The sequence below is a fragment of the Calonectris borealis genome, chromosome 2, assembly GCF_964195595.1.
Source record: "Calonectris borealis chromosome 2, bCalBor7.hap1.2, whole genome shotgun sequence".
Taxonomy (NCBI): Eukaryota; Metazoa; Chordata; class Aves; order Procellariiformes; family Procellariidae; genus Calonectris; species Calonectris borealis.
Genome location: NC_134313.1, coordinates 99,597,185 through 99,618,046, shown reverse-complemented (window position 1 = coordinate 99,618,046; position 20,862 = coordinate 99,597,185). Strand labels below are relative to the sequence as shown.

At 42.1% G+C, this 20,862-nt stretch overlaps 2 protein-coding genes across 21 annotated transcripts in view; both read right to left on the bottom strand.

The window, feature by feature from the left end:
* NUP153 (nucleoporin 153) overlaps window positions 1-5,821 on the bottom strand; it is a 48,273-nt gene extending 42,452 nt beyond the window's left edge. For 2 of the 6 annotated variants that reach the window (XM_075142709.1, XM_075142710.1), the window contains exons 1-2: window positions 5,696-5,817; window positions 3,561-3,581 (exon numbers count right to left, since the gene is read on the bottom strand). In XM_075142709.1, coding sequence (XP_074998810.1) covers window positions 3,561-3,581; window positions 5,696-5,797 — 123 coding nt within the window. In that variant the 5' untranslated portion in view covers window positions 5,798-5,817. Of the gene's footprint in view, window positions 1-1,584; window positions 1,881-3,560; window positions 3,582-5,695 lie in introns of those variants that run through there. The other 4 variants (XM_075142715.1, XM_075142714.1, XM_075142713.1 and 1 more) reach the window with 3 other exon arrangements.
* Window positions 5,822-8,244: 2,423 nt separating this feature from the next.
* LOC142079116 (tRNA selenocysteine 1-associated protein 1-like) overlaps window positions 8,245-20,862 on the bottom strand; it is a 24,816-nt gene continuing 12,198 nt past the window's right edge. For 5 of the 15 annotated variants that reach the window (XM_075142720.1, XM_075142721.1, XM_075142725.1 and 2 more), the window contains 9 exons: window positions 20,620-20,805; window positions 19,107-19,187; window positions 18,028-18,104; window positions 17,801-17,931; window positions 17,070-17,201; window positions 16,042-16,161; window positions 13,666-13,861; window positions 12,931-12,976; window positions 8,979-12,125 (listed from right to left, as the gene is read on the bottom strand). In XM_075142720.1, the coding sequence (XP_074998821.1) occupies window positions 11,989-12,125; window positions 12,931-12,976; window positions 13,666-13,861; window positions 16,042-16,161; window positions 17,070-17,201; window positions 17,801-17,931; window positions 18,028-18,057 (792 nt within the window). In that variant the 5' untranslated portion in view covers window positions 18,058-18,104; window positions 19,107-19,187; window positions 20,620-20,805 and the 3' untranslated portion in view covers window positions 8,979-11,988. Of the gene's footprint in view, window positions 8,567-8,978; window positions 12,126-12,930; window positions 12,977-13,665; window positions 13,862-16,041; window positions 16,162-17,069; window positions 17,202-17,800; window positions 17,954-18,027; window positions 18,105-19,106; window positions 19,188-20,619; window positions 20,806-20,862 lie in introns of those variants that run through there. The other 10 variants (XM_075142732.1, XM_075142733.1, XM_075142734.1 and 7 more) reach the window with 5 other exon arrangements.

Genomic DNA, 20,862 nt, shown 5'->3' with positions numbered 1-20,862 from the left:
CTTCACCTCAAGGGCATGCTGCTGACTCAGGTTCAACTTGCTGTTCAGCAGGTACATTGGGTTGTTTTGTCCCAGATGAAGGACTTGGCATTTGCCTTTGTCAAACCTCATGAGGTTCCTGACAGCCTATTTCTGTCGAGATCCCTCAATGTCAGCCCTACCCTTCAGCATACAATGGGGCTGACGTTCCCCCAGGTTTGGTATCATCTGGCAATCTGTTGAAGATGCGTGCCATTCCTTCATCCCAGGTTGTTAATAAAGACATATAACAGTATCAGCCCCAATATCAACCCCTGAGAGGCTCTATTAGCAATCCGCTGCCACTGGAACTTTGTACTGCTGATCACAACCCTTTGAGGTCAATGATCCCACTAATTTTCCAACCACCTTACTGTCCACCTGACAAGTCCATATTTCATCAGTTGGGCTACAGGGACAACATGGCAGACCATGCTGAGGGCCTTGCTAAAGTCCCGGTAAACAACATCCACTGCTCGTCCCATGTTCACTGAGCCAGTCATCCCACCCTGTTATGAATTTGTTACAGGATGCTACGTAGCTCGCAGCCGCACTGATGTGAAATAGCTCTGCTCAAACTTTTTTAGGCAAGCAAAAGAGATTTTAAACTCTGTCCTCTCGCAGTCCTTAGAATCAGCAGCAGCTCAGTTCCTTCACGGCAGGGGAGCAAGAACCGGTTCTAATTACTGACTGGAGGAATAAATAACTCAGAGGAAGTGATGTGCTGCCAGCAACCAAAGGCAATTTGCAGTGTCCCAGCTAACACAGTCAATTATTTCATCTGTTTTTTTCTTCTCCTAAGATACCGCTCACTAATACTGTTTTTCTCTAATACTTCACAGCCTCCAAGGCTGTCATGACAACACTTTGAAAGACAAAACCCAAAATATTAATAAAATGCTGTAGCAATCATCGTTTACAATTTGTTGTACCACTGACAGTACTGTTAGCCTAAATGAGAGAAAACTGTCAATATCTCAGTTTAAAAAGTTCTTCCCAACTAGGATACATTTTTGTTTACAGTAGCAGTAGAAAGCCAAGTACCACATTTAAAAATCTCTTTTGCTAATGCAATTTGATATTTCTGGGATAGAGACAAAACCTCTGATGTTAACTACTATCCCATTCTTTTCAAACAAATCTTTAAATACACATGAAACATTTCTTCGAATCTATTTGTATTTAGTTCAATGTGCTAATCTACTATGAAACCAAAACAAGCAAAGAGATGCATACAAATATAAATACAACCACCTAAGCATGCTTCGAGGTGCAATCCTATTGATAGGAGTTAAATCAATACAATTATACTTGTGTAGGTCCCTATGGACATTCTTAATAAAGATTTTTTTTTAATTAATATTTTCATACTTCAGGTTTATGAAACATTACCCAGTTTACATTACTTGATATGATACTCTAGGAACTCTTTAGCATGACAGTTTCACAATTTCATCCCGAAACAAACCTGGTGGTTTGTACGATTCCTTCTGCCTGCTGCCTGCAGTCGCTGCCCACCAAGAAAATCCCATGCATACATCAAACAATAGTTTACAATTTGCCTACCTTCAAGACAGTAGCAGGTGATAATGTAATGATTTAGGCATTGCTGCATACAGTTTAAGTTCCCGATCCTGTAGGTATTCCGTCTGGGAAGAATCTTACACGATGTCTCAAGTGACTGTGAAACTTATCAATCCAGAGGGGCTTTCATGACCAGGACCAGCAAATGTGCTTTTCAATGGCCTTCTGGTCCCCTCTTTCAGGTAGTATCCTAACTACATCAGCACAAGACCAACTACAAACATCCAGAAACTTATGCTGGTTTCATCAAGGAAAATATCTTTGGACTGTTTTCTTGTATATCAGTGTAGCACATCTACATTATAAATATGCACTGGCACGTACACATGTAAGAAAAAACAAAAACGTATCACTCCCCAGCAGAAGTTTCTCTAATATCAAACAGCTCTAAGCTGAAGCTTAACATAAACATACAGGTTTATGGGAAGGTTATAAAGACTTTTCTCATACGTAAATTTGCTTTTATGAGTTTAAAAGTCCAGGAGAGTCAAAGTTCTCTGACACATTCATTTGAATGGTTAATTATCAAATAAAAAATAACTAAAAAAGTTATTTTAGTCTCTTCTCCTATAAGTCACATTTAGAATCTTTAAAATCTATATGTTACCTAGATGAGAATGGCAGTATTCCAGGCTAAACCAGCGTGCGCACACACACACACACACAAGTGCAAAACTAAACATAAAATTAACAATAGGAACATACAGATACTGTACTAGAAGCTGTTTAATAAGTCAACAATGTAAACACTCATCCCATTAACACCTCCACACTAGTAATTCCAATCATCAGTATACCTAAATGACTAGGACAAACCAGCACTTAGAAGCACTGGGGCCACATCCAGAAGATGAAACCCAGATGTTGGACACAACAGCTCCCTCGCTTGCATGTGCTTAGCTCTCAGAGAAGCTGTAATTTCAACCCAAGTGCCTAAGCTCCTTACACGGTACAGAAGGAGGCTGGATATTTCATCATGAGATGGCTGAGTAAACAGGTAGCATGCTAAGCACGGCGTAATCTAAAGTCAATGCGTTCAATGTGGAGCTGTCAACATTTAGCCACTAGGAAAGCACTGTCAATGGGGGAGGACTCCTCAGTTCTACTCCCAGAACACCCAATGTAGAGGTACAAAAAGGCTCTTTTCTTTCTGAGGATTCCCACCCCACAAACCTTCACAGTGGGTGAGTCTACATCATCTTTACTTAGCAGTGCTGCTACTTTTTGTTTGTTTGCTTAATAATATAGCTGCTGACGGTGCACTTCTTATAACGCAGGATGGTAGCTCAGAAGGGAAAATACCATGGTTTAGTTCCTTCACTAGTGGGGGAATCTGTACCCATATCTCCATCTTCCAGGAGAATACGCAAGCTGCAAGTCAGAGTCTTCTCTTCCAGCAGCGTCTGTTCACCTCTCCTATTTGAGGCTGGTTTAAAAAAAGGCTCTAGATTTAAAAAAAACACACACAAACATAATGAAGCATGGCTCTAAAGTTTAGACATCAGGCACTTGGGGAGAAAAAGGCAGGAAATATTAGGCTTTGTGTGTTTGCTCCAAGGAACATCTAACATAAAACAAAAAACTTCTGAAATCAAGGATCAGAGCCTGCATGTCTCCAGCCTTGGAGGGCAACATCTTCTTATATATCCTCTTTCTGGCTCAGTGAATCATGCATTCTTTTTCTGGATAGTAACACAGCTTCAGCCAGGAGAACTGAAAACAACACACAGCTTGGCGACTGGGATATTCGCCCGGAAAGTGGAAGATGTAGGTTGATCCCTCCAGGCAAAAAAGGAATCTGAAGCAGGGTCTACCACCTTCTGAACAAATGCTTTCGCTAATAGTCGTTAAAAAGCAGCAGCAGCACTTTTTCTTCCAACTGTCTTCTAAAGCTGTCGCTGTACTTTATAGGAGACTGACTCTGCAGCACATGTTGGGCGCAATCGGAGAATTCTCACCTGACTGAACTCCCCAGGAGACTGTGGCAAAATAACAACATCCAGAAAGCAATCATGAGCCTGGTATCATGCTAATCATCTCTCATACAAGCGGAAAAAAATTCAGGTATCCTAGGAACTTTAAAGCTATTAGCTATACTGCGTACAGTGCTTAGGCACCTTTGGAGCTTGATGATAAGAGACCGAGGTTTTCAGGGCCGCAGTTTTGGCTGCGAGCACCTAGAACAGTTCTATTAAAATATTACTATGAACCTACTTATTGATAGTAGTTAGGGGAGAGGGGGATCAGAATCAGAGGTATAACCTCATGTCAAGATTGCACTGAGCACTTTCATGTCTTCCCAAACTCATTACTGAGAGACAATTAACACTACCACAGAATACTTCTGCAGAGTGGACGTTATATTGAAAATAGGAACACTTGTCAATTAATTCCAATTGAAGTTAGCTGTCTACCCCGAGCTCATCTTTTTATGTAATGCAAGTTAGCGAGCTGCATAGGGTTAAAAAGCTACCCATTATAACAAATACGTTATAATTTGTCTGACACGTCTGACATCTATCAGTTTGCCTATTTATTTAATAATTACAGTTTCTTCCCCCAATATATTACTGTTAATTTGATCTCTGTATTCGATTTGTAGCATCCATTCTCCAGGCAGAATCCCACAGATATCCCCAAGCACGTGTTTGCTTTGGCACATTGTTTAAATAAACCAACTGGAAAACGCACAGAGATAACAGACAATAGAAGAGTCAGAAAACCATCTATGTTAATTATTTTAAATTAACGTGTAAGGTTTCAGTTATCTACACAGTATCAACACATGCAACATGGTAATTTCAACATTATTCTGTCATTCACATAAGAGCTTTCAACATTTGTTAAGTGCAGTGATCCTCTGTATGAAGCATCGCCATGCTAGCTTTACAAGGACAACACTGCTGATCAGTATACTATAAAAAAGAATAAGTACAGTACTTCCCAAATAATAAAAACCAATTGAGCAACAACTCGTGCGTAACACTCCCTCAATTTTGCATATAATATTCAATCCCCTAGCTTATGTTGCCGATTTAATAATGTACGGTTTTGGTTGAACAGTCAACTTCAGGTTTATAAATATACGTGGAAGGCATTTCCAGAGCACTGTCTCTGGGCATCTTGAAATTTCTTAGCAAACAGTAATTGGGAAAGATCTCTGTTTCTTTCCCTCCAGCCACTCAAAATGGCACGGGATTTTTGTGTTGCAATTTACAAACTGTTTTTTGTTATCCATCTACTCTATCCTGTAATACAAAGGAGAACAAATGCCTTATGAATTACATTTCACTTGCACTGCATCAGCACATTTAGGCACAGGCAAGAGACTGAAGAAACTACCAGATGCAGACCTGAGGGTTCTGCATGCAGCATCGTACAAAAAAACAGTCGAAGATGCCTAACTACATAACACCCTCACAAACTCATTTGCAATCTGAAACTTGTCAAGAAAGGCAAATATTAGAAGCGAGGCACTTAAATCTGAAGAGTAACTACACTTGGCAACCCAGCACCAATTTAACCGGGGGGGCTCATTCTGAGGCGGGTGCATGCAGACAGCAAGCACAGATTATTCTTTCTGGTGTTCGTCCCAGGGTGGTTAAGGAATCGGACAGCCCGGAGACAAAACGATTACCCCGCGGACGGGGAGCCAGCCCACCTCAGTCGCGGGGCTGCGAGGCGCACGGCGGGGGAAGGAGCACCTACCTTTCCCGCTGCCTCCTCCTCCCGCCTTTGCTTCCTGCCGAGCGGGGGCATCTCCCCCAGCCCGGCGGGAGACAAAAGGGAGGCGAGGATCCCCCGCTGGCCGGGGCTGCCGGCGGAGCGGGAACGGGAGCGGGGCGAGCGTCCGGAAATCCCACAATCCCCGCGGCCCCGGCGGGAAACCCTTCCCCACCCCCCCCCGGGCCGCTCCACCGGGAAACCCCGGCCCAAAGCCTCGCACGTGGGGGGGAGGGAAGAGAAGGGGCGGCTCCGCCGCGCGGGGCCGCCTCCCGCCGCTGAGGGGGCGCCAAGGGAATGAGGGGGGCACAGGGGAAGGGGCCGCCCGCCCGCCCGGGGTGACCCGCAGCCTCCCGCCGCCGCGCCTCACCTGCTTGCTGCGCGCATAGGGAGGCTTCGCGACGCCCAGGTGGTACCGCCGGGTCCGGATCTTGCCGCCGCCGCCGCCGCCGCCGCCGCCGCCCGAGGCCATGATGGGATCCGGCCCCCACCGCTGCCCCGGCCCCGCCGCGCGCGCGCCGGGCCCGGTCCCCGCCGCCGGCCGCCTCGTGCGGCCGCGCTCCCCGCGCTGCGCTGTCACCGTCTCCACAGGGATGGGCCCAGCCCGCCCCGGCCCGGCCTCCCCGCCGCTCCCGCCCGCCACGCGCCGCGCGGCCTGGCGCGGGGGCTCCGCGGCCTGCCCCTCCCCGCCGCGCCGCCCCCCGCGCGCTCGCTCCCTCGCTCCTGCTCTCGCACGGGCACGGGCGCGCGCGCGCGCGCGCTCCCTCTCACGTCCCTCTGCGCTCCCGCGCGCGCCCTTCGCCCGCTCCTCGCTCGCGCTCTCCGGCGCCGGCCGGCCCCGTACTGCCCGCGCGCTCGCCCGCCCGCTCGCGGCCGAGCCGCTGCACCCCTCCCCCCTCCGGCCGACCAACCACACAGAGCCCGCGCGTCACTAAACCGCGCGGGCTGCGTCACAATGGCGGGACCGCCCGGCAGCCCTCGCGCGCCGGGGCACCGCCCGCTCGAGGGAAGGGGGAGGGGCCGCGCCGCGAGGCGGCCGCGTCCCCGTGCCCCCGCGGGCAGCGCCGGGGCGTCTGCGCGGGAAAAGCCCTCGCTGGGCTGGCGGGGCCCGCAAGGGAAGCGGGAAAAGTTCCACCCCCGGGCCGCAAGCGAGCGCGGCTCAGGGCGGGCGCGAAGGCTGGGAGCGGAGGTTTGTGACGGGGTTAGGCCACGCCGGCGGCCGCAAAGTCGCGCCGCAGGCGGCGGCACTCGGGGGACAGGCTGCTCCGCCTTCTCCCCTCTTCCCGCGGCGCTCCGCCGGTCCTGGCCGTGTTATATCCCCGGGGACGCAACTTGCCTGCCCTGTGCCGGGCGTAACGAGAGCCTCCCCCCGAGGGACGGGGGTTCCCTTGTCCCCGCCGGGGAGCCGGCGACGCGCTGTGCGCGGAGCGCGGCAGGAAAGCTTCAACAGTGGCACGGGGCGAGTAGGCGGCGTGACCGCGGGATGCCGCTGTAAATGGTGTTTGCATAAGCAATAGAAACGGCAGTCTGCAGGTGTACCGTCCCTCTTTTTGGCAGATAGGAAGCAGGTGGGAAAAAAGCTTCAACATAGCCTTTTCCTCAAAAAAAGAGAAAGGATGCATTTCTGTTACAAATTTTAAAAATGTAAAATATTTATGTTTCTTCTGATTTTTTTTATTCTACTAGAAGTAAAGTTGAGAAAAATCTGTGGCTCTACATCTTATATAGAGCACTGATCTGCCCTGGGAACAATGGAGCGGAGCAGAAAACCACAACCACTTTCCCTGTGTAGAAGTCAACAAAAATGTTCGCCCTAAAAAAAAAACCCAATGTACTAATAAATTACTGATACAGAATGAGACACAGGTACTTAACAGTGAAAGAAGAGCTCTGATGTAGTGCACACCCCTTCCACCAAAAATAAAAGCATGTGTCACAGCACGCACCTGATGGAGGGGTATATCAAACTCGGGGGGGGGGGGGGGGGGAGGGAGGGTTAGGGGAACTCAAACCAGTAAGGGCAGTTCTGAAGGCCTGAAGAAACACAAACGAGGGGCAACAGCAGAGAAGGAACTGCTTTTAGAAGAATATTACAAGGGAGTTTGTGCTGCCAAGTCTTTGGTCTTTGCTTCTTGTTTCATACTGGCTTTTTTTAACTTCCTTCGTATCTTCCCAGCTCTCCTACATGACTTGCTCCTTCTCAATTTTAGTCCTGCTTTCATGGTTATCTAAAGGAGAGAACCATTTCTGAAAGCCCAGCAGAGTGGAATTGCTTTCCAGATGTTTCCCCTCATGTACTGCATCTTCAGAATTCCAGAGTTTCTTCCTCTCCTACCCTACCACCATAAATAGTTTTACATGCAGTGGGACAACTTACAGTAATAACCCCTTCCGGGAGGTGGAACACATAGGTTTAGAAGTCACCTGCAAGAACTACCTCATCTCTTGTAAACTACTGGTGTGTCACATCTGTGGACCAAGTTTAGGATCAGGCTCTATTTCCACAATATGCTTGTCGAAAAAGATCTACATCAATATAATCATCAAAATACAACAAAAGTAGTATTTTAGTCTGGATTTGTAACTTTTTCCAGGAAACAATGATCATGCTAAATTCCAACTTAGGGGAGGGGAAGGAAGGAAGGGTAGCATGATGTATTTCCACTATAGGAAGAGCAAGATTTACAAAGGGATACAAACTGTGCCCTTTTGCTAACAGACATTCATCAGTAATAATGCTGTAACTTCTAAAATGGTACCTGCGTGGGGAACTGACTAAAATCACTCCTGCACTGGACACATAAGAGCTGGGCAAATTTAAAACAAGATTCCCTCTTTTTGATGCACGCTAAGTATATTAAGGTAACCTGTAAACACAATTTTCTCTTCCACATATGTGTCAAAGGCAGCTACACTACATTTGCTCTGTAAATTCAAGTGCGGCTTTATTTACTTATTTTACTTCCATTTTACTTATTTAGAACAATTTCCATATGGTGACATGCCTTTAATGACACTCATGACTCAGAAATACTTGTCGATGTAGTCAAACAACGTCTATTGACATGAGTCACTGAAGTTAAATAAATGTTATTAAAAATGAGACAAAACAAAAGGCAAATATATGTATCTCCAGCAGAATGATAGGGATCATCACCATTTGATCAATCTTCCCTGTGAGTTATATCTGCAAGTTACTTTGAGGTAGCGCTAGAAAGAAGCTGTTGGTCCAAGAGCATCCCTGCAAAAAGAAACATTCACGGCTTAAGTACCATTTAACCTTTTTGTACCCTCTTAAGTACTCTTTACCCTTTCTGGTCTGTTTTTTTCTCCCTGTCCACTGACTGCAGGATTAGTAGCTCCTCAAACCATCATACTAAAACCTTTCTGTTCAGAGAAGAGACAGAAAACAAAAACACTACTACTCTTGAAGAAATTAGTGGGGTTTGAGTAAAGGCACTATTGCAGCTAGGTGCAATGAAGAGTTTATAAAACCAATACTAGATATTCTTGCAAAAAACCCTTCATCAAGCTTAAAAAAAACACAACTACATTTCAGCTGGGTAAAAGAGAGACAAAACACAACTGGAAGAAGTGAAATATTATGGTGTTGAAAAAGTTGCTTCTAAGACCTTTTTTTTTTTTAAAAAAAAAAAATGCTCCCACTGCAATCAGATCTTTGTAGAACTGATGGCAGGCACCTGTATGATGTGTTCAGGTCTTTATGTGAGCTAGCTAATGCAGGCTGGTAGTTGTAGAACAGCTGTTAAGTTTACTCAGTAAAAAGCCTCAGCAATGCATTCTAGCAGTTCTTTCTCCTGCACTCACTTTCTCCTGTATTTGGGGTTCATGGGTAATACATCAATACAGGAAGAAATTTTGCATTCAGTATGCCTTTACAGCAAAGAACGCGCACTGCACGCACCATCTTGATCCCATGTATGCAATCCTGACTGGAAAGAGGAATAGGCTAGTAAGGCTCCGGAGACAGAAAAAGAGGTCAGTGAGCTATTTTAGAAGAGTGTCACATGGGCTGCAACCAACACACTCTCTTCCTCACCTCATTTTTCTTCTATCTGCACTGGAAGAAAATACACCCCCAACATTTCTCAGGTTTAGAGAGCTAATGGCCCAAACAACCTCTTCCACTGCATTACATAAACAGTACTTTTACTATACAGGTAGTTTACAGCCCAGAATAGAAGGGGCATGCATGTCTGAAAACAGTGTCTAATGCAGAGTGTAGAGACCTTGTTAACAGGTAAAATCTGCATAAACGGGGTGGCTACAGACTGTGACTTTTTCGAGGTTTATGGACTGTGGTAATACAGTGTCAGACTAAGTGAAATCACATAGCTATGTGGGCCCCTCACTACACAGTTCACATATACATCAATCTCCCAACTGCCAAAAATCAACACAGATACTCCATAGTATTTTTGCTGAGCCAACATATATCCTTAGCATCACACTTTTAACTGGTAACATAATAAAAGGTTTCCACAAATTACTTGCTGCAACTTAAGTACAGTGTTAGGTGAAGCTATGCAAGCCACTTCAAAGCAGGATATAACCCAGGCACAGATCTGGAAGCTGTCTTGCTGCTCATGGTGATAGTACTGGCTAGATACAAAATTCTTTGCTCAGCAGACCAGTTTATACTACCAAGCTCAAGCATCACAGCTATCCACTGCAACTGAAGTGGCATCAAATCCTGTATGGTTTTGAAGCTTTAACACTCCCATCCAAACTCAAGAGGCCTGCATCTACTATCTTGAGTTTCCTCCCTACTGCAGTCCCCTGAAACAATTCTACACATGCGCACAAGCCCCCCCTTTCACACCCAGATTCTTTTTGATTCACTTATTCCGCTTTCTGTCACATTCTCGTTAATAATCTCCCTACCATCACCCTCTAAAGACTCACCAGTTCACACAAGGGAAACGTTCACCCAAGAAATCCATGCCCCCAGCTACCTTGCAACTAGCTCTCCCCAAAGCAGGGAAACAGTTGCTAAAACTGTGATGCTACTCCCCCTGCCTAGATGAGGTTTTTTGCTTTCTCTCTCTTCCTACAGGTACATTTGCACAAAATCCAGGAAGAACGAACTTCCTGTAGCACTCCAAAAGCCCCTTCTGTTTTAGAGCATCTGCATTTCATGGGCAGGACTTCGAAAATATTCCTAGCTGAAATTAAACTGTGAAAAGAAGACAGAGATTCTGGACAGCAGCTAAAAATGACTTGCCAGCGCCAAGTCGTCGGTCTGCAATCAGTATTTGTTTTAAATTTAAGAACACCATATAGGTTATGACCACCACTTTAATTACATCACAAAATTAGTCACAAAAAAAATCCAGAGAACTTTATGCCTATCTGCCATCATAGCAATTATGGTTTAGATTGCCCCCAAACCACACATGGCAGTGTGCTGACCAGCTTTAGTAGCTTCCACAGCTATTAGCTATAATAATTTCTGCTACCTTTTTTGTTGGAAGAGTATTCTTCTGTTTCCAGCCTAATTTATTTTATCATTGTGTACATTAAGTAGTAAATACTTTTGCATACACATGGGCTTAAGTAGTCCCTACAACTGGAAAATACTTTATACCCTTCAAGATGAGAACAGTTTAGAGGAAGCCACTCAGAAGTTGCTAGCTTGAAGCAGAACTTTCCTCATTGCTATCTCCCCTAATCTTTGACTTGAATACCAAAAACTGTCATCCTACCAAAGTTTTATAAACTCATCACTATAAAACACCTGAGCATGAAGAATGAACAAATTACAGAGATGTTTAAGATAGGGTGCAACTTAGTTGAAGAGTTGTTACTAGAATAGTTTTTTGTTCCTGAGAGGTTATTTTTCCTCCTTTAAACCAGAAAGTTATTTTCTCCAAGGATTTTTAGGTTTAAGAATATGTATTATGTTACACCAGTTTCTCTTCTGTAAAGTGTCAGTTGAGAAGACTAACAATAAGAAGGGCAAGAATAAAATTGTCAGTAGGGATCATCCTCAGTCTTTGGAATGTTTGCAGCTATGGCAGCTGAAAGTTTGCCCTTCTGTATGCTTAAAATACTGTATTGATAAAGCACTTCTAACTGACCTAGCAGATCAACAGTAGTACAGTTCGCACCAGCAGACTGCAGGAGAAGGAGTGGGCCCAAGTGTTCCCATTGCAAACCCTGGGAGTGCCTCCCAAATACACATATAATCTAAGCAAGCACGTTAAGAGCTTCTAAAAGGTTGCCTAGGTAACTTGGAAATATGCGAGAGCTACTTTTTGCTAGCATCCTGATGCCTGTACCAAAGACAGGGTGAAATACCCCTACTGCCTCCAGCTAAGTTCCACAAGCCAGAAGAGAATGTGCTTCACATATGTAAGTAAAATCCCTTGCTGGCAGGTTTGCAGAAACAAAATTTTATTTACACAGGCAAGTCTATCTTTAGACCCCATTGAACTCTTTACATTTCTAGAATATTTACATGATTTCAAGATGCTCCAAGGGTAGAGTGATGAACAAAAAAAAAAAAAGATTACAGAAACTGTCAAAAGCATAGCAAAAAAACCCAACCTATCATTGTGCTTTAAAACTTATGATCTAGAGTAATGTAGGAGAAATGTAATTTTAGCACCTTGGTCATAACGGTCATGCTATATAAGACACTTAAATAGCAGGGGGGATGTCAGAAGTGACCGTATCCAGAGGTTGCCAGTGACAATTCATGAGGGAATCATAGAGTTCTTCACTTGTCTCCATAAATTGTCTGTTCATTTCATCAACGTCCAAGTAAAGCTGTGGATCTGAAAATAAAAGCCTGGTAAGTACAAGTGTCAGATCTTGGGAGGCATGTACACAAAAACCCGCACTAAGCATAATAAAACATGTTTTAGCTAAATTTAATAATTTAATAGACTTAATAGTAAATGTAGTAGGATGTTTATTCACCTAGAATTTTAACAAACCTGACAAGTCCAGCTTCTTTTGGAATCTGTGTATTTGAATGCTAGGACTATATTGGTATTTCAAGAAAAAGAGCAGATTTAAGGATAATTAACCATGAAACTCTCCCAAAATCCAATTCATTTCTACTACAATATGTGTTACACAGGATAAAGTTTCTGAATACCAACACAAGATGTCTCTATGTGAGGAACTGTCTGCAAGTCTTCTAGGCCAAACAATTAAGTTTTGTACCAAATCTTTAAGTGCAATTTGAATCCTCCTTTTAGGACCCGCAACATTAAGCTTTTACCTCAGGGTTTGGAAAATAAAGCTTTTGCCTATTAATGAATTTAACATAGAATATGCTTAGCAGAATCGATACAGAGGTAGGACAAATTCCGTATTAGACCATTTTGGAAGGAGAATGAAGGCAAAGTTACAAGAAACCCACTGTGAACTATTGTTGACAATATCCCATTCTACTTGACACGGTGTACACTATCAGCTTTAAAATCCTACCCTCATCTCACTTATAACCCCTAGAGGATCCCACTACATCAGCTGAATTTCCAAGACATTCTTCATCCAATAGTCATTGGCTTGTATTGCTTAAGGGCACAAGTATGGCTAAATTCAAGTTTGCAGTGATAGAATCATCATTACCTTCAGTTATTAGGTCATCGTTGATTTCAGTCATAGCTGAAGCTTCCTAGAAAAAAAAAAGAGACAAGAAAGTCTCCTAAGTTTAATTATAATCCGTTTCAGAAAGCATCACAAATCCAAAATAATTTTGTACTCCCAAACCATTCCCTCCTCCCACAACTACAATAGGTGGGGTGTTTGTTGGGGAGCATTGGTTTTTTTTTGTTTGGGGTTTTTGGTTTTGGTTTTTTTTTTTTTTTTGGTTTTCTTTTGGAGTGTGGGGTTTGGTGTATTTTGTGGGGTGTTTTGTTTTGGTTGTGTGTGGTGTTTTGTTTTTTTGTTTTTTTTTTTAAAAAAAGAAAGCCATGGTATAGTTCAGGTTGGAAGGGACTTCTGGAAGTTGTAATTGACAAATTGGCTGATCTAAGATAAAACCATCTTACAAGAAACTTTTAATTTGCTTTAACAAAGTACATCAGAAAAAACAGGAAGAGAGGAAGCCTACACAATTATGCTGTCAGAACTGTTATTTGGCATACATGAACTAATAGTGATGTATAAATCTCTAATTCTATAGATGCACTACTTAAGCACTTAAATCAAAGATACCTCTGAAGGAAGCCTGCTATTCTAACCTCCACACTAAGCAGAAAGCATGATTTCAGTTTTAGGACTTTTTTTGCTCTGACTTACACAATTCATACAACTTATTACTTGTGAACTTTTTTTATTAAAGCAATTGTGTAATATCTTTACCTCAAAAACAGCTGGAGCCATAACAGCATCTCCTAAAGAGCAGTCTCCAACAGCTTGCATGCTATCATAAGGAGCATAGGAGCTGTAGTTGTAGTCAGCATAAGGATCATAACCCCACTGTGAGTAGTAGTTCTGATAATCTTGGTAATAATCGTTATAATTGTACGACTGGTACCGCTGGAATTCTGCTTTCAGTCTGAAACATGAGAAGTTATATACAGTTAGAGTTTGAGAACAATAAACTGTAAACCAGTACTGAAGTTAAATCATTTGCCAGCTTACGCATTTCAAAGTTTAAAAGGAAGCTTTTCTGAACAGTTGCCTAAGCAACAGTCTAAGTCACAGCACAAGATCTCATGTTTATACAGAAGCAAATGCTCTCACCTTCGACAATACCAAAAGTAATTATTTTCATGGATTAACTCACACCATGACACTTATCTGTATTCATTTTGAGTATTTTTAGTATCTATATAAGCAAGCTGCTGACAACTCTTTGTGGTCTGCTAAAAACTGATTTATTAAGACCAGAGACATTTATCAAGCACAGCTGCTTTAAAGATGCATTCAGTCTTAATTAGCCCTTCTATTTTAGTTTGGTTAATACTAAACCTTATTATTTTCAGAAACAAGGGGGTGAAGTCAGATTACCTCTTTCAGAGGAGCATCTGACACTGCCTGCCAGTTTGCCATGTCTACCTCCACCTGCTCAATTTTTAGTCCATGAACAGTTACTGAAGTATAGCTGTCAGGTGAAGTCAGCACTGCCATTATCCAGTATGAAGACAAAGCAGCAGGAAAACAACAAAACTCATTGGTTCTTAAGACCAAGGGGCCAGCTGATTAGTTTGCACTACTTTCCCTCTCCTGAGCAGATTTTCTCAGGGACAACTTCACACTAATGACAAGAAGCAATGCACAAGTGTTGTCTGTACTAAATCAGAGGTACACTACATGAAAAACATTCAGATAACCCAGCTGCACATTCCAAAAAATCCTCTATGCTTAGACATTTCTTCACTGATTACGTACAGGCAGACCTCCTGTATTTACAGAGTCCAATTCCTCTGCATCTCCGTTTCATTACAGAAAAGTCAGATCCAGGCTTTTTGTCAAAAACGCAAACTGAAGGAGCTCAGAAATAGTTTCCAATATAAGTGACTTAGTGACAAACTACTCTGATGGCTGGATATTTTGATGCTAGGAGAGCATAGTACTCAGCCATCCAGAAACAGATATAGATTAGCAATGTGTATTTTAATACCTACATTACATTTGTTTCATCACTGTAAAGCTACACATACATTTTAATAAATAGGTATTCTATTGTCTTGCTACTTTAGTAAACAAAATTACTACATAATGTCTCAAAGTCTTCTGCTTCCAACTTCTCTCCTACATACATCTCTGTAGGAAAGAAAAATCTGAAAATACTGCTGACATTCTTCTAGATAGCAGAAGTGAGGAAACCTGTTTCTTTGTGACCTCTTCTTGTTTTCAAAATAATGTAGTCAGAGCAATTCTGGACAGTGCTCTCTTGGGTAAGAGCATTTCCATTCTAAAGCAAAGAGGCAACATTTGCAGAATTACCCAGGGTAAAGAGAAACACAAGCTGTTATTTTTACTATTTAACAGAACATACAAGCTAACCTCATGAATATACTGAAATTGTTTTATATAAAGTTCTATTTTTGTCTGTATCCTGGATCAAATTTTATCAAATTTGGTATCAATTCTCTAACTGTTCAGAGACTTGAATTGCCTTAAATAACTGACTGAGAGAACTAAGCCGGCAGAGTAAAAAAACCCTCTCAAAACCAATTAACTTTAAATTCCCTGCTGCCCCAATCACTTGAAAAGCAAGGACTAGTACTCTAAACAAACTTTTCCAAAGTAACATCTCCTTTGGCTTCTTCCCCCCTATATTCCATATTTTTCCACTCAAGTTCCTTCCTCTGCCAGCCTCCTGTAAAACTAGCAACGTGCTACCTCGCCTAAACTAGACGGAAAGGTCGAGAACAGAAGCTCCCTAGCATACAAAACCACTTGTTGTCCCTTCTACCTTCTTGAGGCCCAAACCTGGAAAATGTTTATGAATGCATTCAGCTTCGCTACTGTAAGAATTAAGGCTGGTTACAACAGCAGCTAAGCCCAAGTTACACAATCTGGCTAGACTTAAAGAGTTGGATTCCCCCAGCAATCCTGAAAGAGGTTGATGAATCCAGGGAGTCAAAACATAATGCTTCTGTATTTTTGGTTTTGTAGACTGCATCATGTGTACAGCCATTATAGCAAGGGCCACAGACTTTACAAAGGCAGAGCCACAAGAATCTGATTATTTAGAATTACTGTATCAATGCACAACTCATTTGTTACCTTTTAGAAATTCCTATGCTCAGCCGGATTCGTTTTCCCCCCAGACCTGGTGCATTCTGGCAGTCTTGCAGTGCCCTCATCTGATCACCTTGCTCACCAAATCTGACAAAGGCATACCCTCTACAATTTTCAAAAGGGAGAAAACAAATTCTAGTATGCATAACAGTTACAAAGCTAATGAATTCAATTTCTGTCTTCTACAAAACCAGAAGATAGTAGCTACTATAGCTTCCATTACCTAAGCAACCTCTCTGGCATGTGCACATGCACAGAAGATGCTTTCACCAAATTAAAAACTTGGGCCAGAAGCAAAAAGCTTGTTCTTTGATAGCATTAAGATACAACTTGCTGAGACACAGCAAAACAATACATTTTAATTGCTATCTGTGTAAGTAATCAGATTCCATATTTCTGCATTTACAGCAGTTAATTTATCAGTATTAACCCACTCCTACCACTGTACAGCACTAACATTCTTTTTATACTTGCTTTCTCTTAAGTTTCTTGAATTAGTCTATTACAGCCAGCACTGTCTGAACAGCAAACTCGCTCATCCCTGCTTGACTCACTGCCTGGCCAGTATAACTTCTGCTAGGCTTTATTTACTAGTATTCATAGATTCAGTCTCCCAACCCCCCTAAGATTTGCCAGGCCTTATGCTTTTCTCCCACATGTAAAAAGGAAGTTATTTTGTCTTCAGTACTGCAGATGACTAAGTGGACACGCTGCTGTATGTAAGCACAGCAGCATAGATCTCAGTGCACGGCTCTCCCTTCTCCCACCATCTAATTTCTTTCAAGCAGATATGCATATGGCTAAATTGAAGCTTATCATGTTAACTGCTTAAACTAACCAGAAAGTTCTAGAAACGCAAGGATCTATGCTGTTAAAAAAAAAGTAATGCTAGAGACTAATCTCTCTCTTCCTGCCTCTGAAGAAAATGCAGAAACAGTTCCAAACGCAATTTCTTATGTATTACTTATAGAAGCAAATATATTGGCAGCATTACACATTTTCACAGGCATTACCTGGAATATCCCAGCAGGTCTGTTGCTATTTTGCAGTCAATACATGAGGGGTACCTCTTTAGGAAATAGTCATAGAGCTGGAAATCATCCACTTCTGGAGTAAGCTCCCCAACAAATATCGAATAATCCGGTCTTCAAAAAAATAAAAGAGAAAACTGTCAAGTTTGAGACTAAGGTAGTTGATTGCAGTATTAAGGTACCTAACATATAAGCAGGTAGTGATCACTGGCCAAGTAAGTGAAATAAAATCTGAAGAGAGTATTAACTGCAAAACTCTGCTGAGTAACATACAGAACTGCAATGCCATCACTCCAGCATAAAGTTCTCAGTTTTTCTGAGTCCATTCTACTGTTTTCACACAAAAAAGCATTTCAACAGAGACCCGTTTTATAAAAAAAACTTTTAGAAGTTGGTTTTAAAAATAAATATTTATTGTCTGAATGGGGGGAAGAAGGAGGCACAAAAATACCCAAGAAAAACTATTAACTCAAGTTACAGCCATGATTCTAAAGAGCTATGACTATTTTGCCACCACTTCTCAGTGATTATGGGAGAGATGTACTACAAAAAACTTTATTATTCTATTGGCAATACATTTCCATAAGCAATACTTAGCGTATAGGCACCAGATGTGCCATTTCAGGATTTTAAAAATAAGTGATGGCATTCGCTTGTCACTATAAATGTAAACAGATAAGGGGTCAGAGCTTCTCATTTCAAAAGGTCTTTACCTGGCTGAACTACTACTAGGGACAAACTCTATTCTTCCTGGTTTTATTTTGTTCTTTTTCTTCCGTTTCTTCTGTGGTGTTCTCCACCAACTGTAGGCCTGGAGACATTCTCTTTTTTTCGCCATTAAGTCCTGTTGGGAGAAAAAAAATCACCTTTATAATATTTAGCCTCATTTACATTCCTCCCTCCCACTCCCCATCACCACAGGTGATTTCCCCATATTCACCTTGCCCTTGAAAGAAGCCTGGGGTCCCATTTCTCCCTCCGCCTCCCATGAGGGAAAGCAGCCTCTGGGGAAAACGCCTGGCAAAAATAACAGAGCCAAAGGATTGTATGAACAGCCATATTCCCCTGACTTGTCAAGCTGGCTAAAGGATTGACAGCTTCCTCTTGGAATTAGGGAAAAAGCAGATAGCCCTTCGATGTTGGCCAATCCTAAATGTTAATTAGCTTCAGGATTGGACTGTGTTCCACTTGAGCTCCAGGACTCAAAAAAACCTGCAGCAGCACAGTCTGAGTGATGAAGAGGCAGGGAAATCATCACTCTTGCCTAGAAGGGATCTCAGCTGTCCCTATATCCCCTTCACCTAAGAATGCTTCTTCTCTTATCTGAGATACCTCTCCTCACTACCCAGCTGTGAGTCACTCTCCCAGGCCAGGAACAATGACAGGAGGCCGATTAATGGAACGTAAGGAGAAAGCAGACCAGGAACAGGCACTAGCTTGGCTGAGGGAAAACTCAAACCCAGACGCAAGGCCAGGAAGAAAGAGGCATAAAAAGTGCCTCTTGGAGAAAAAAAAAAAGAAAGAAAAACCAAAAACCCAAAAACCACAGTTTAAAAAGGAAATGGGGCAACTACACAAAAGAGGAGGGAAACAACAGCTGTGTTAAGACAGGTTGCCTCCCTCACTTAAGATTCTGAAGAACGAGGATTTCCAAAAATAAGACTGGTGTTTCGCAGCATTTTTTTACTTACGCAGGCTTTAGTGTTCTTCCTCTAGAACACCTCTACATGTATCTTATATAGAGAGTGTTATACGCAAGGTCCTTCAGAAGAACTCATGCTCAAATAATCCAAACTGTAAAGCTTAATGTTATGCCCCCAACCTGCTTTAGTTGATATGATTAAGTGTCCAGAGGACAGCCACCAATTACCAAATTACCAGAAGAAGTCACAGGACTAAAAGAACACCCAACTCAGAGCAAGCTAGCTATTTCAGCTTTACATTTACTAGGAATTCTGAGTATGGTTCTGGAATCCATTTAGGCACTGCAAGCCTGAATTTCTGACCAAATGATCTTACCTGGCTTGCCATGGTTCAAACTCTCTTCTGCCTTTCTCGGAGAATACGGCTGCACAGGTTCAGTTTATTGCACTCCTTCAGCTGAAAAAGATGTGGGGGAGGAACAAGAAGATAAAGAATCTTAAACTTGAGATTAATTACTTTCAAAGTAATTAACGCCTTACATTTTTAATGCTATTAATTCAGAACTTAGAAATTTAAGTTCTGACTTGTCACTGCTAAAGCAGTGCAGATAAAGATATACAGCTGATGGGATTATGGTTAGAAGTCATAATCTTCACTTTCTTAAATTGTAAGAGTCCACAAAGTTTTCCCACTCTTCAAAGCACTAGAAAATTACAGACAGCTTTTGAGTCACCTATACCTTACCCTTATTTCTGAAATACCTACACATAATAATATAGTAATTTAAGAAGATCCATGTTCTAAAATAGTTAAAAACAAGGCAACAAAGATAGAGGCTTCAGTACATTTCATACAACCCCTCATTTTTTCCCCCTTTTAGCCAAATTAAGTGTTGATTTACTTGTACCACAAATTATACAGCTGAAAACAAGCAGTGGTACTTCCTATATGCGAAAGAACAAGAGAAATAAAAGAGAGAGGAGGGCACAGTACAGGTAAATGTGATCTTTCTCTGCACCTTTTCTTATGTATGTCTTCTCTCTTTTGCCTCTTCCATATACACATTTCACTGACTACCAGCAAGTTAGCAACCACAAATGGCCTTTTACTGCCATCACTAAACCAGTTGATACATTTCCTGAAAAGGTATATACCTCTTTCTTGATTCCAATATCCCTTCTTTAAGCTTTTTTCCCCCTAGTCATCCAACCAATATGAATCAGTGCAGAAAACAACTTAATTTGCAAAGTATTTTGCATCTACTTGCACACACAGCTGTTCATTCACCACTGCTGATTTTTTACATCCAGTGTTGCTCCTTCTATGCAGATACTTGACTGCTGAAGTTTTTCCCATTTTCGTGCAAGAATTTATGTAATGTTTTACATACTGGCTGGTCAAATCCACATTCACTTAATAAAACAAATACAGAGTGTTGGTAATGACTTAAAGGCTTGCCCACACAGGGGAACAGTTCAGAGCACTACTTCTGAAAATGGATTAAGCTAACCTGACAGAGCATAGCCATATACCATAATTAGAGCATCCATGCATGGTGTTAGTCAGGATAACTATGCACTTTATCCCCACACCCATTCTGAAGCCAAGAAAATAGTCAAGTACAAACAAGCCCTTAAATACAGGCATATACCAGCAAGGTTAGCATATGTCCTCTTACTAAACCTAACTGTGCTCATTATAAGGAATTATCAGCAGCAATTTTCTACTGTTAAAGAAGATCATTATTAATAGAAATATCCATATAGAGATGTTCCTCTAATACAAGCATTACTTTTATTAAAAGGAACCATAAATTACTCCACGCTCTGAAGACTGAAATACTAGTTATTGCATTCACAGCTGCGTAATGCTTTTTTTCCTAACTTACCGCTCTTTATTCTTGCGGATTTAACAGAAAATGGCACGCACTACAAAGCCGTTTTATTGCAAAAGACTATCAGAAGGCAAGTGATGCAATCGTTTCTCGATCACAGTTATCATAGACTTTCATGCAAAACTGCGTTTTTGTACTCTTTCCCCGTCTGATCTTGACTGCCGCCTCTTGATCTTTTCACTAGAAAACAAATATATTTAAAAAGCAGTTAAAACAGCACATATTAGCATCAGAATT